The sequence below is a fragment of the Sodiomyces alcalophilus genome (assembly GCF_042370955.1).
Source record: "Sodiomyces alcalophilus JCM 7366 unplaced genomic scaffold ACRALscaffold_2, whole genome shotgun sequence".
Lineage (NCBI taxonomy): Eukaryota > Fungi > Ascomycota > Sordariomycetes > Glomerellales > Plectosphaerellaceae > Sodiomyces > Sodiomyces alcalophilus.
Window position 1 is genome coordinate 3,224,988 of NW_027263533.1, and position 13,552 is coordinate 3,238,539.

General features: G+C 54.2%; 7 protein-coding genes across 7 annotated transcripts; 4 read left to right on the forward strand and 3 right to left on the reverse strand.

Annotated features, from left to right (window-relative positions):
- Positions 1-6: 6 nt before the first annotated feature.
- On the forward strand, positions 7-444 carry ACRALDRAFT_2017266 (uncharacterized protein; the record flags this gene model as incomplete). Its single annotated transcript, XM_071019876.1, has 1 exon — positions 7-444. A coding segment is annotated over one exon (438 nt), but the record flags the coding sequence as incomplete, so codon positions are not given.
- A 719-nt stretch (positions 445-1,163) lies between these two features.
- Positions 1,164-1,482, forward strand: ACRALDRAFT_1061483 (uncharacterized protein). The gene has a single exon (XM_071016436.1). The coding sequence runs from the start codon at positions 1,205-1,207 to the stop codon at positions 1,364-1,366; it is 162 nt and encodes a 53-aa protein (XP_070877293.1). The 5' UTR covers positions 1,164-1,204; the 3' UTR covers positions 1,367-1,482.
- Positions 1,483-2,392: 910 nt separating this feature from the next.
- ACRALDRAFT_2040503 (uncharacterized protein) lies at positions 2,393-3,427 on the reverse strand (the record flags this gene model as incomplete). Its single annotated transcript, XM_071021054.1, has 1 exon — positions 2,393-3,427. One exon carries the CDS (start codon positions 3,425-3,427, stop codon positions 2,393-2,395), a length of 1,035 nt encoding a protein of 344 aa, XP_070877294.1.
- Positions 3,428-6,271: 2,844 nt separating this feature from the next.
- Positions 6,272-8,497, forward strand: ACRALDRAFT_207460 (uncharacterized protein; the record flags this gene model as incomplete). The annotated part of the gene is made up of 14 exons (XM_071022253.1): positions 6,272-6,321; positions 6,402-6,464; positions 6,564-6,770; positions 6,837-6,942; positions 7,015-7,155; positions 7,246-7,296; positions 7,335-7,385; positions 7,410-7,440; positions 7,492-7,609; positions 7,642-7,703; positions 7,774-7,965; positions 7,997-8,274; positions 8,321-8,448; positions 8,476-8,497. The coding sequence occupies 14 exons, from the start codon at positions 6,272-6,274 to the stop codon at positions 8,495-8,497; spliced, it is 1,500 nt and encodes a 499-aa protein (XP_070877295.1).
- A 553-nt stretch (positions 8,498-9,050) lies between these two features.
- ACRALDRAFT_1028659 (uncharacterized protein) lies at positions 9,051-11,349 on the reverse strand (the record flags this gene model as incomplete). The annotated part of the gene is made up of 3 exons (XM_071014852.1): positions 9,051-10,636; positions 10,703-11,069; positions 11,290-11,349. 3 exons carry the CDS (start codon positions 11,347-11,349, stop codon positions 9,051-9,053), a joined length of 2,013 nt encoding a protein of 670 aa, XP_070877296.1.
- Positions 11,350-11,379: 30 nt separating this feature from the next.
- Positions 11,380-11,985, reverse strand: ACRALDRAFT_207462 (uncharacterized protein; the record flags this gene model as incomplete). Its single annotated transcript, XM_071022254.1, has 4 exons — positions 11,380-11,456; positions 11,486-11,699; positions 11,740-11,772; positions 11,863-11,985. 4 exons carry the CDS (start codon positions 11,983-11,985, stop codon positions 11,380-11,382), a joined length of 447 nt encoding a protein of 148 aa, XP_070877297.1.
- Positions 11,986-12,272: 287 nt separating this feature from the next.
- Positions 12,273-13,523, forward strand: ACRALDRAFT_1061486 (uncharacterized protein; the record flags this gene model as incomplete). Its single annotated transcript, XM_071016437.1, has 3 exons — positions 12,273-12,608; positions 12,683-12,703; positions 12,828-13,523. 3 exons carry the CDS (start codon positions 12,273-12,275, stop codon positions 13,521-13,523), a joined length of 1,053 nt encoding a protein of 350 aa, XP_070877298.1.
- Between the last annotated feature and the right edge of the window lie 29 nt (positions 13,524-13,552).

Consider the following 13,552-nt stretch of genomic DNA (forward strand, 5'->3'; position numbering starts at 1 on the left):
GAGCAGCGCAAGGCAAAGAAGGCCAAGGACGCCCAGAAGCGCAAGGACAAGGCGGCACTTAAGAAGCAGGCGCAGGCCGAGGAGCGCGCCCGCAAGGAGGCCGAGCGGGCCGCCGAGGAGGCCGCACAGCTCGAAGAGCAGCGACGGCGAGCCGAGGAGCAACGACAAAAGGCCGAGGAGAAACGACGCAAGAAGGAGGAGCAGAAGAGGCTCGAGGAGGAGGAGCGCCAACGCAAGGAGGCCGAGCGGCAGAGACGACTACAGGAGCAGGAGAAGAAGCGGGCCGAGCAGGAACGCAAGGCGCGCGAGGCCAAGGAGCGAGAGAAGAAGGCCAAGGAAGAGGCACGCCAGCGCGAGCGGGAAGCCCGGGAGCAGAAGGAGAAACAGCAGCGGGAGAAGAAGGAGAAGCAGGAGCGGGAAAGGCGGGAGAGGGAAGCCAAGTGAAACCTTAAAAGCTTTAAAAGCCTTATATATTCTTTTTTTTCTTATAAAACTTAAAACCTTAGAGGCTATTTAAGTTGCTGATTTATATTAATTTTATTGTTCAAACATGAGAGCTTAGTACGTGAAACATGAGAGCTTAGTACGTTAGCCATGAGAGCTTAGTACGTTAGCCATGAGGGTTTAGTTCGTTAAACATGAGAGCTTAGTACGTTAAACATGAGAGCTTAGTACGTGAAACATGAGAGCTTAGTACGTACTATCAACAGGTTGAACTGCTGATCTTCGGATGCACCCGGATGCGATGAACAGACAACCTGGGAAACAACATCGTGAGATGGCCCAGGCGCACAGAGGCCACCGACAGGATATACGCGCTATAAATTGCCAGAAGAAACTAGGGCCTCCGGGAACCCAAAGGCACTCAACTAATACTGTTTAGGCTTGATTCCCTGGGAAAGAAGAGCATTGTCCAAGAAGTTTTGCAGAGTCACCCGCTTCGTGCTCCCTGGATCCAAGCGAGTTATCGCCAAGGTAGAAGTGTGCAGCTGAAATTACGAAACAGACGAAATCGATTCAGTTACAAGGCCCGGCTGGTTCTCGACGACATAAGGTCAAACCTACTGCGGTTTATTATTATTATTATTTATTCCAATCGTTCCTTCGCGTCGCTGTCCTTTCTGCGCTTTATCCCATGGCGGGGGGAGTCCAAGTCGACTTTTCCCGGATGATATAATGGCACAACGCAGCATGGCCCTCAATCATGTCGGGTTTCCGAGGGCTGGTCGTGCTGGGCTGGGGCGGACCTCCATTTCAGAGCTCCGACGTAGATCCATATCTTCGGAGCCCAGATGCGGACCCTTCGCTCTACGTGAGCCGGCCATATTTCTCGCCCTCTGTTTCGTTGCACATTGTTCCATGTTAGGGCCAGTAACCGAAACTCGGACTTCTTTTTCTTCCCTGCATAAGATGCCCTGCACAGCGGTCGCGGTAATGCATGCCGGTGAGATATGATGCTACCCCCGGCACCTGTCTTGCCCGTGAGCTGACCTATCTCCGGCGAATGCCGTGACGGGATTCTCCGGGTGGCTGGCGTGGAAGCAACAGGGGGAGCCGGGCAGACATGTGGGGGAAGCGTAGGGCTGAGACAAAGGACGGGGAACTGCTCTAATTAATGAAAGCAGAGAATGTCCGGGACATCTGCCGACAAACCCGATCCCTGAAATCAAAACATGGACAAAATAGGCGCCCTTGTTGAAGCCGTTCTCTGGCCACGGGCTGGATCCTCTGCGCATGATCTCGGATCCCTCGCAAAGTTGTGAAATGACCCCCCAGAAACTTGAACAGACCCATTTGTCAGCCCGGTGCATAAGACGGGACAAACACCTCATCCGTTCATCGAGAACATCCGGCCAGCAGGGCTCGATTTCTCATGCCTTAAGGGATATTCCGAATCTTGGATTAACAAGCCCGGAGCTCACGAGTCAACGGAAGTGTTGTGAAGAACCGGGAAACTAGGTCCATGTCTCCATATCAACCCAAGTCATTGTTTCCATTTCTAGCCCGACGCCATGCCTCCTTCTCTCCTGCACATATAGAGTATATATATTTCCTCATAAATCTGATCATAACTTCGTCGACCTGGAATGGTCGTAAATAAACGCGAAAAGCACACACGGCCAAGCTGCCCGAGAAGAAAGAGCCCCGCAGTGTGATGCCCCGAGACTTCCACCGTGAAAGGGAAACAACTGAAAAAAGGAACCAAAAAAATGCAGTCCCGGGAACACTCTGCCAGAATGAATCTATGTGCCGAACGTTAGGCAGTGCCCAACATGCGAATCCTTCTAATTAAGCCCGTGTTCGGCGGCCGCCTCCTGCGGAAAGCCCACGGTATATCCTCTCCGAAACGGAATATCCCCACCACGCACCACGTCCCCTCACGGGACACCCCTCAACGCCTGTCTTCAGGTCTGACGTTGGCCCCGTAGAAACCGCCCTGGCCGTCGTTTGCTGCCGCGGCACAAGCGAGACATACGCCTCCGCCGTAGATCCGCGTATGGCGCTTCCACCCTGCTCCCGAGTCGTCCATGACGGAGATGATCTCGCCCTGAACCTCGATCTCCTGAGACGTGGCCCCCGAGCTTCCACCCTCGGCGGGGAGGGGGCCTGGCAGCGAAGGCGAAGACGGGGGGAACGAGGATGGCGTAGTCAGGGACCTCGAGCCTCCTTGGGCGGTCGCGGGAGAAGACGCTGGTGATGTGTTTATAGGCAGCATTCTGGTGTAAGAGAGCCTGCGCGGGATGGGTGTATTCTGCGTCTGCGTAGTGGCCGCCGACTGGTCCTCGGACGGGACGTCGCTAGATTCCATAAAGTCCGGATTCGGCTGTTCGAAAAAGGACGTATCTAGCTCGGGGGCTGTGCCGGCGCGACTCCGGTTGACATCCTCAATGGTGAAAATCGAGCTGGAACGCTCTGGTGGGGTCAAGGGAGGAGGAGGTGGCGGCCTGGACATGATGAACCTGGGCCTTATTACCTCGGATCGCTGCCCGGCCGAGTGAGACCCGACGGCTGGGGGATCGTGTTCTTGGCGGGTGTCGCCATTGTCGGATATGGACTCGACAGAGCACGGGGGACAAGATTCCAAGCTCCTGGAGGACGTGTCACCAGCGGGGCCAGTGCCATCGTCTGTTCCAACCATGTTGCTGTCTATGATACAGTGGCGGCCTGGAAATTTATAGTGCAGCCGCTGGTGGTACATCAACGGTACGTGGGCCTCGGTAGTCTCCTCGTCCGAGTACGGTATCTGCGGGCTGCTGGGTATGGTAGAGGATGAAGCCTTTCTTGCCTTGGAGCGGCGAATGACGAGTACAGCCGCAGTGGCGACAGCAAAAGACCCCAGGCCCAGGGGCAGGAGATCCACGGACAAGCCTGTCAACACGGCCGGATCAGCCACGAGGAAGTTGTTGTCGATTGCGACAGGCGGCATGGCACTACAGGGCGGGGGTTGGAGACACCTTGTGTCAGCCTCAAAGAACGAGGTGTTGATTGCTCTGCGTTGAGGCACGCCAGTCTGGTCGATGATATGAAGATAGGTGCACGTCCTCGTGTAAAGCGACTGGGTGTCGATAGGTCAAGAGGGAGCTGGACTGCTGGCGCCTCGGCGTGCAGGACAGAGCAGGAGCTGAAACGCGGTGTCGATTTCGTAGATTGCCACGTCCTGCGAGTGGGCAGGGTCGATGATAGGAGTCTAAAGTCTGGGAGGTAGGATGACAAGGCGCATCGATCCGGTTGCAATTCGGAACAGATTGGACAATTGCACAATCGGATGTCTATGTCGAGGAGTCGCCAGACGAAGGAAGAGGGGACGGGCGTTTGAGTTGGTCGGGGGATATCGATACAGCCATCGAAGCCGCCAAGTTATCGTAAAAGTAAGATACGACAGGGAGATATGTCGACTCGGTTCTAATCGAATGAATGGTGGTCGGTCTAGTTCCTTGGGGACTGAGGTGTTGAGAGAGGGTGACGGGTTGGTATTATATGAGACAGCAAAGGAAGTATGGAAAGGGAAAAATGGAGAGGGTAGGGGAGGATTCACGATCGAGACAAAGGGTAAGGAGAGGAGGTGGGAAAAGGGTCATATATGTATGTATCACCACCACATGGCGGCAACGAGGGTCTTTTGGAAACTGGCAAGGATGAACATGGGTGACATGTGTAAGGTAGCGTAGAATCGGGACAGTCCGTGTAGGAGGGTACAGTAGAAGCAGGAAGGAATAGATAAGATGAGCGAAGGGGTCGCCCTGTAGACCAAGATCCCTGGCAGTGTCTGAGCGCCGCGCCCTAGGTTAGCCCCCAAGGGGTGACCGGAACAAACAGCTCGAGTCGCCAGGACCAAGCAACGCTACCGTTTCCGTCTCCCACTGGTCAGCCTCCTCCCTGGGCCGCTGTTTCGTACCTAGTTCAAGGTCGATCGATGTGATGGGTATGGAGTGACGATTGAATGGTTTTGCTGATGTACACTACGCCGTATTTCGTATGTCGGTAGAGGCGCTTGGTCGAATGTCCATCGGCATATGAGAGGCGATAAAAATGGCGAACTGCTGGGAATTCATTGGACCCTGTGAAGTCCCTTCTTGTCAGTAAATGCGCAATGTGGGGTTGGTTGATGTTGCCGACTGTGAATTGTTCAGCTGGCGGTTTGTTGACAAGGTGACGATTCAACGTAGTGAATGTACAACGTACATATGTACAGCTACTATTTTCGGGCTGCTTTCCCTACGAATGCGTCATGGGTTCGGTCGGCACTTTCCTTTGGTCCCTCTTGAATCGTAAGGTCCCGAAGGAACGGTCTCGTGGGCCCGGCCCTGGAAGCGGGCCAAGCAAACAAGCACGAGCCATGGAGACAAGAAGGTCGACGCTAGAGCACGTTTCATGCGCTAGCTCGTTAATTACGAGTCACCCGCTGCCGAGGGGTTTTCTCCATGGGGGAATCTGAACTGTCCAAGTCCCGTTGCAAGCTGACATTGGAGGCGAAAGACGTCGGGGGCAGAAGGAATGCGAAGAGGCCCAGAAAAAAACGACAGGACATGGACGCGAGAGAAAAAAATCGCATACGCCCCCCTGGAGATGCCGGTTTGAAAGTGTCCCTTCACTGGTCCGCTTCAAAAAGAAGCATTTATCGTATGTACGTTGTACGTTGGTCAAGTAAGGGGGCTTGTGGAAATCCTAGCAACACGATATCCTCAGACGAGGAGAAACAAGCCAACTTTCACTAGCGCGTCGTGGACGTGCTGAGGTTCAGCTGAGGTGAGCTGCGACCCAACGGCCCGTGGCCCCTGCTGGTGTCGTACATTGTACTACAGTCACGCCCCCTTCACCACCCCACCCCCACGCCCACCCGTCGTGCTGTCTTGTACGTTGTACCTTATGCTGCCTCGAGAGCTTGTTCATGCTCGGCGACGCTCGTGGTGAATGCAATTGTTGGTAGTATCCAACCTTGTTCGTGCGAGTTGGCAATACAACGTACTCGTATAAAGCATGCCTCGAGTTTCTTCAGTTGATGAAATTATTGAAGCTCAGTTGCCGACAGGTCGTGTGCATATAGAGGCCCGAGAGGTGCAGGAAGTTGCGGTCCGTCAAATGGCCGCAGGTCAAACACTTACAACGTACACCATCATACGAATAAGCATCGCCATAGGGCTGATGGACATTGTTTAGCTTGTTCGCAACGTCGCGTCGAGCTGCGAGAGTATAAACGATGTCGACTTGACCAAGAGCTCGCAGGCGCCAGAAGCGCACCTGGTCGTATTGAGCTCTTCTCTGCATCGGTAATTTGTTTGGCACGAGAGCTCAGCTCGTAGGCATATTTACAACGTACTTCATTACCAACTTAGGTCAGGCCCATAAGAGAATGGCTTACAACGTACGGGTGCATGGCTTGCTTGTACAACGTACCCGTAGAAATGGAAGCTGAAAATGCACCTTGTGCATATCCGTACGACGTATGTACAACGTATGTACGTTGTACGGATAATGTACGGATACCTTACATTGTACCGACTTGTGTGGAGTGAAGGCGATCTGGATCTTGAAATGTCGACCTGGCAAGCTCTCCGTCATTCGCAGAAAGTGGAGAATCCCCCCATTTCTGGTATCCTTTTCAGCTGTCATCTCACGCGAAACAGGCGGATTAGGCCTTCATTTGTTCCACCGAGCACGCCTTTCAAGACCCTGGCCCTGCGGGCTTTCTTGGCATGCCGCTAGTTCCTATGCGGTAAGCTTTATCTCCACTTTAAGATTCTCTCAGCGAGGTTGGATTCAAAATTGTGCGATGCCGCTCCCTTCCGCGTCGCTTATCGTCCGAGGCCACAGGAAAACGCCGTGACATTGCCTACTAATTTACAAAGCAGAAGGTTCTAATGCCAGTAATACGGCACGCGGTCTGAATATCCCAAGTCTAGTCAAAGTGACAAGCTTCGCCTAATGCAACGGCGCCACGACGGAAAGGAGTCGCTTAGAACTGGGTCCGCGAAACCCTTTAGTACCTAGGTACTTCAATTCGCCTTCCACGACAACGAGGGGGACCGGTAATTCAAAGCTGAGATCCATCACCGATTCTTCAGGCACTTTTTATCTGCCGAAAAGACCATCGATAACACGGCATGCCTTGACGACCCCCGACACGTCGCGTCCTTGTCAAGCGAGGCCCGACGGGACATTGGGGGGGCTGGCCTTTCAGAACCCTCCTTCTCATTGCCATTCGACGTCGCCTCCCATCGCCCTCGTCCATCGTACCTTAGAATTCGCCCCAAACCCACCTTCGTCCTAATGTTCTTTTGATAGCAATTGCCGCTCATTATGCCCTCAAGTTACGTGTCACAATTGCCACTGCCCAGAGTCTTGATACGTGGCCGCGCCTCACCAGCTCCATGTCGCCTTTTTCGTATTCAGGATGAGAGTGCATCGTTGCCGGCATGTACTCGAGGGTTTTTCAGCTACAAAGTGAACAAAATCAACCCGGATACTGGGGCTCTGCAGAGCCATCCAATTCTCATGCATGCTTCCTGCATATAGTGTGGCTACATACGTTGTACAACGAGGGGCGTCTATGGAGCGCAGCTCTTCTTCTTCTCTCTCTTTGTTTTTTTTTTCTTTCTTTTTTCTTTTTGGCCTCCCCTATGCATTAACTCCATCCGCAACTTGCCCAGCATCAGGGTTCTTCTTTCTACAGTAGCTGAAGCCTGCTGTTAACTTGAGCCTATTGGATTATAGCCACGGACTAAAGACGCACATCAAGGTAGGTAGATCATGGCGGGATGTCACGGTACATACATCGTACGTACGTCGTGCAGACCCGTGCAGCCACCACACCATCCAACTAACAGACCACTTAGTTCGTTGGCAAATACAACGTAAATGCCCATAATAATCATCCTACCCATCCTGTCCCATCCACGAATACAACGTAGACCAAGGTTTTCAACGGACAAGCGCAACCGAGTCAGCCAACAAAGACCCAGGGTCGCCGAGAAGACAATAAAAGTCATTGAGCGGCATGGCTCTTCTTCGGCGACTTCATGGACTTGCGCATTTTGAGGCCCAGTTCAATCCTCCGCGGCCCGCCCCGCACCCATCACACCTACGAAAATACACAAGAGTACCGTCTTTCGTATCGATTTAGAAATGCATTCAGCCTGTTAGGTCTCGGTTCCACAGTCAGGCCTCAACTCCTCCCGTCTGCTTGTTCCAATCCGGCCTGCTCTGTGTCGTAGATACGATATAACGTTGGCCACCTTTCTTCCCCATGGTTTGTCTGGTGGAACCGGCTTTCAGCTGTCATGCAAAATTCGCGGCGTAGCTTCGATCTGATATGGAGCACTTTTCCCACTGGCCCAATCAGGGCTGTTCAGACGCGGACCCACCATGTCGTCTATTGGCCGTCATTGGACATCCCGCAACCGCTACCTAGACCGATTTCCAGGAACTTTCGTAGGTACGTTGTATATGTATATCACCTGACCGCTCGTGGCCATTGGAGAAATGGATCGTCGGGCAGGAGACTTCCTAGACGACGACTTGTCCTCCAATTGGTCTTTCGAACAACACCGACTCGCGGAAGTTGAGGACGTTGCTGAGCTTGGCCAACACCTGAGACACAGATCACAGATCGAAGACATGGTGGCACCTTCGGCCGAAAATATCTCGGCCGTCCTCAACCAATCTCTTGGCTATGGCGATCGTTCAACCATTACACCCTGCACCGGCAGAGATCGACCATCAGGCGGAATGGCACGCGCCTGTTTCGACTACAGCTTAGCCTACCAGGTAGGTATTGTCGTGTAGTACCTGGCCCTAGCCACCAGCCCGTGTGCATGCCGAGCCCACGATATGCCGGTACTCACCTATCGTCACTCGAAATGGTTTGCAGTCCACCCGAGCTACCCAGCCGTGTATAAGAGTCAACTCCCGCCAAGGAAGTCCAAACCCGGAACCCGGCTCCAGAATGAAGTGAAGAATTTTATAAAGTGGAAAAAGACAATGTTACTGGACACGGTGAACATACGCCATAGTGCCTCGTCAGCAACCCCCCCCCCCCCCCCCCCCCCCCCCCCTTCTATGGCGGAGCTCGCAGTCTATGGTCGATTTGCACGGGAAATATTTCGCATGAGTAGTGGCGTCTAGGTTGTGCTCAGTGGGCATCGGATCATCGAATGCCAAGAGCAAGACGAGACTGATGACCAAAGGTCTTCGAGAGGTGCGCAGTTGATGGTTCGAATCGCCACCATTCGTGTCTATTCGAAGAGGCACCTCACCAGTATAATAAGAAAGTCCTACATTGCTGGGCTATGCGCCGCTGCCTAAACCCCACAACGCCTAAAAAACATAACCCTCCCCACCGCTTATGTGGTATAACGTAACTCGTCACCGGCCATGAGGCGCTGCCGGTGCCAAAACGCAAATAGGCCCTCGCCTCCCCAATAAAGCCCTCAGCTTTGTCTGCGTACGATCAAACAGGGGAAATGTCAAGACTCGCGTCCGAGATAAAGCAAGCCTGATCACAGATGGAAACACATCATGTGCCATGGGCAATAGACGCCATAACTCAACATCTACATGTGGAGAGCGAGGCCCATCCCAACATCCACGGACTTGGCCTCGGCACCATCGATGTCAACCCCCACGTCGCGGTCCTCCTCCATCATCTCAACGAGGCTGTCAAGGTTGCTGTCGAGTGTGTCGGCATCTCTAGGGTCGAGGCACTTCTTAAGCAGCCGGCGGTACTTGTCAATGTTCTCGCCCGTCCCCACCATGCCCAGAGCATCGACGTACTCGGCCTCTGCCTGGCGCTGCTCCTGCACGGCGGCATGGAGCTGACGCGCGAGGGCCAGACGCTCCTCGTAGGAGCCCTCCTCGACGTCGCCGTTGAGCTGGCTCAGTTCCGCGTCGACCGACTCGTGCACGTGCAGCCTGTTCTGCCGCGTGATCAGCGACATGACCTGGTGCTTAGCCAGGTTGGCCTCGGCCATGACCTTGGAGGCCACGCTGTCCGGCTCGAGTTGGCTCTCGAGCAGCGCAATTTCTTGGCGGATCGAGTTGAGCTCGTTTTGCGTGTTGTTCAGGAGGCGCCGCGCGTCCTTCTCGGCCGCCTCCTTCTCGTGCAGCTCCTCGTCAAACGTGGCCGAGAGTTCGTGTAGGCTCTGGGAGATGAGGGGCGAGATGCGGTCCTGTACGGCGTTGGCGGCATCTGAATCGTACACGGCAAACTTGAACGGCTTCCCGGCTCGGTCGTTCACCATGATGCCGCCGTGTTCCCTTTCCGAGCGGGTATCGGGCGCGAAGGGGGACGAAGATCGATGCAGCTCCTTCCGAACCCCGTTCAGCTGTTGGATCATGTCCTCGGTGTATACGCCGTCTTGATTGGGGATATCCGTAGATGCGTTCCTCCCCAGCAGGGCTCGGATACACTTCCGCGCGTTCCTCCCGGCGGCGAGATGGAGTGCCGTGTTGCCGTCGTGGTCCTGGGCGTCGATGAGGTTTTGCACGAACATGGGATCGGCAGCCTCCTGGAGCTTGTTCAGGACGAGGTCGAGATAATACCGGGAGCATGGGTGGCTGGTGACACGCCCGTTCCTCATGACGGTGGCATGATGGATGACGGTGGCACCCCTGTGGTCCCGCAAGCTGACCGTCTCGAACAGCTCTCGGAGAACCTGGGGGAAGGTCTCCTTCTCATAGCAGTTGGTAAAGTGGACGGCTCGCATGAGCGGGGTCTCGCCACGGACGTTCTGGACGGCTAGGTTAGCGCCGAACCGTTTAAGCTGCTTGATGACCTCAATATCACCCATCGCCGCTGCCCAATGAAGCGCCGTATGGTCCTCCGAGTCGATGATCCAGTCGGGCTGGAAATTCGGAGGTGGTTCTGGGCGAAGTGCTGGCTTCTCATTCCTCGAAAGGAGGAAGTAATCTAAGAGCTCATCCCCGTACACCGAGTGTTGTTGTTGGGTCATGTCTTGAATCGCCTCTTCCCGCTTCCGCTTACGGTGACTGGTGGAGATGTGGGACATGTCGAAATGGTCCTCTTCGGGCATGTGCGAGGCTGATGCGACAGTGAGGTTATCGGGGGTGTCATCTTCGTTCATGACCGAGTCGCCAGTATCAACTTCTTCTTGTGCGGCAACGGCAACGGCAGCAGCTGCTTTGGGGATGGGTCAGCCTAACGATGGACATATGGAAGACATCTCAAGGCAGCAGGAAGACAAACCAGGCCATTTAGGCACGGCTGGTTTTCTGGGTGCCTTGGGCTTGCTCGCATGGCGGGGAGCAGGCGGCGGGGTTTTCGAGCCAGGTGTAAAATCAAAGATGGGCCGTATTCGGTCAAAGATGTTGTTCCGTTGGGCAAGCTGGATGGCTTGTTCGAGAGGGATCCAGGTTCCTTGATATTTTCCATATCCGCCTTGGATCTTCTCGTGCGTATCTTTCTGGACCTCTCGCTCAAGGATTCGGGTTCGTGCTGGTTTGTCGAAGCCCGCGGCTTTCAGAATATGTGTGGCATTGACCCAGCCATCCCCCCGCCGGCGCATAATGTGCTCTTTCAAGGCATCTCCAAACTGGAACTCGTAGACGGGAATCTGCGCGCAGAAGAGAGTTAGCACTCCATGCATCGGGGGAATCCCTCCATAGCATCCCGCGGGATAAGCATGGCCGGCTTGTCGACAGACAGTGGCTACTTGGCTCAGTCCATAGTGTTCCTCGAGCCACGCTAGCCTGGATCCTCGGCATAGACTGTCTATCGGTGCCCTTTGTTCTAGGGGCCAGAAGAACATCGGATAATCGTAGAGCGAAACTTACGCCACTGTATGTGGCACTATAGATGCCTTCTTGCGGAGGTTGCGCATTGTCCTTGACCATCTTTAGTGGCAAAGGGGAAAGGTCCCCTCTCTAGCCGTTGTAGGATCGAGGTCTGAGATGCTGGAGATCAAAAAACCTCTGGAGATGGTCCGATGCAGATGGTGTTGCTGCACAAAGTCGTGAGCAATGCTTCAACAAATCAATTCGGTCATAATATTCAGTAGGCCGGACCTCAGATACTCGGATACACTCCACCGAAATAGGATCTCGATTGATGAAATAATCAGATTCCAAGGCGGCACGTAGGAGACGCGAACAGGTTGGTGAAAGACGCGCTTCAATGGAAGAAACGCGTAAAAGCACTTAAGCAACGAATGTAGTCCTGAGGCATCCACTTCCACCGTTCTCGTCTGGCTTGGCGTGAAGATCATGTGACATAATAAGGGGAACTTCCTCGGCCCCAACTACCGTTTCCCTCAACCGCTCGGGCAGTGGATGGCCGCTATCCGGATAAACGTGGCCCCGATATCAATGTACGAATATACAACGTACGCTCAATAGCCGTCTTTAGACTTTCCCGATCGAGTCAATACGTTTATTACCATGGCCAAGTTTGATGACGTCCGAGGCACACAGCGTGGGATCCGACAGGCAGGTTACGAATACCAAATCCTTGGGCGCATCTGATGGCGACATGGAGGCGTGTTTAGTTGCTATGGATATCGTCGAAATGAGGGGTTCCGAGTCCAAAGGATTCGTCGGCCGCGTTTGCGGGGTTTAATAGAAGGTGACCTCATGGAATCCAAAGCTTACGCCATATTTAAAAGAAGCCATTCAAAACGCTGCAGTATCCCGCCTGCCCACTCTTTGGTCTCCGTCTTCGGGTGAAAGAAAATATCTGTTCGAACCCCTTCCCTGTCATCTTCGAGTTCAATATCACGCCGGCCACCAGGGAAAGAATTGATAAACGAACAAGATTCAACATGCCTCTCATCGCGCAGAACCCCAGAGACCGCATCATCTTGGGTCTGATGACCTTCGGACCCGATGAAAACCAAGGCGCGCGCATCACTGATCTCGACACGTTCAACAAAGCCCTTGATGTCTTCCAGGCTCGTGGTTATAATGAAGTCGATACGGCACGGATGTACGTTGGGAAGAAGCAGGAGGCTTTCACCCGACAGGCGAAGTGGAAGGAGAGAGGGTTGACCTTGGCAACCAAGGTTCAGTATCCAAGCGAGCCCGGAACGTATGCTGCCGATAAGGTGGTCGAGTCGGTCGAGACGAGCTTGAAAGAACTCGGAACCGATACCGTTGATGTAAGTGGACGAGCCATGGCTCTGTGGTTGTTTATTTCCGGAAAGGAGACCTGCTGACATGATACACGAGACAGATCCTGTACCTCCATGCGCCGGTACGTGAACAAGTCGTCTTGGGATGACCCCCCTGATATCGCCCTGGATAGTGGCTGGAGAGGACGGCTCGAAGAAGCCGGTAAAGAAATTTACAAGGTAGTCGGGGCTGACAAAAGCGAGCAGGACCGCGCAACTCCTTTTGCCGAAACGCTCGAGGCGATAGATAAGCTACACAAGGCTGGCAAGTTTGTCACCTTCGGGTTGAGCAACTTTACGGCGTTCGAAGTGGCCGAGGTGGTCTTGACATGCAAATACAACGGCTGGGTCCGTCCAACGGTGTATCAAGCCATGTACAACGCAATCACCCGCAGCATCGAGGCCGAGTTGATCCCCGCGTGCCGTCGGTACGGCTTGGACATCGTTGTGTACAACCCCCTCGCGGGCGGCCTATTTTCGGGCAAGATCAAGTCCCAGGACATGGTGCCGACGGAAGGACGGTTCTCGGACGTTAACCCCATGGGCGCCAACTACCGCAAGCGGTATTTCCGGGATGACACGTTCAGGGCACTGCAGACGGTCGAAGCGGCTGCGGAGAAGCACGGGCTCAGTGTCATCGAGACGGCGCTGCGGTGGACGGTGCACCACTCGAAGCTCAAGATCAAGGATGGCAGAGACGGGATTCTAATCGGGGTTTCGAGCGTGTCGCAGCTCGAGGAGAATCTTGATCACCTCGAGAAGGGGCCGCTGCCGGATGAGGTTGTCCAGGCGCTCGATGAAGCTTGGGCAATTACGAAGGGAAACACCACGAACTACTGGCACCTGGACTTGAAGTATACCTACGACACGCGGGAGTCGTTGTTCGGTGCCGGAGCTAAATGAGCCTGAGTGAGGATGAAAAAAAAAAAAAA

What these genes read in the sequence shown, in the direction of transcription:
- ACRALDRAFT_1061483 (XM_071016436.1), top strand. Translation starts at nt 1,205, where the DNA reads ATGTCGGGTTTCCGAGGGCTGGTCGTGCTGGGCTGGGGCGGACCTCCA.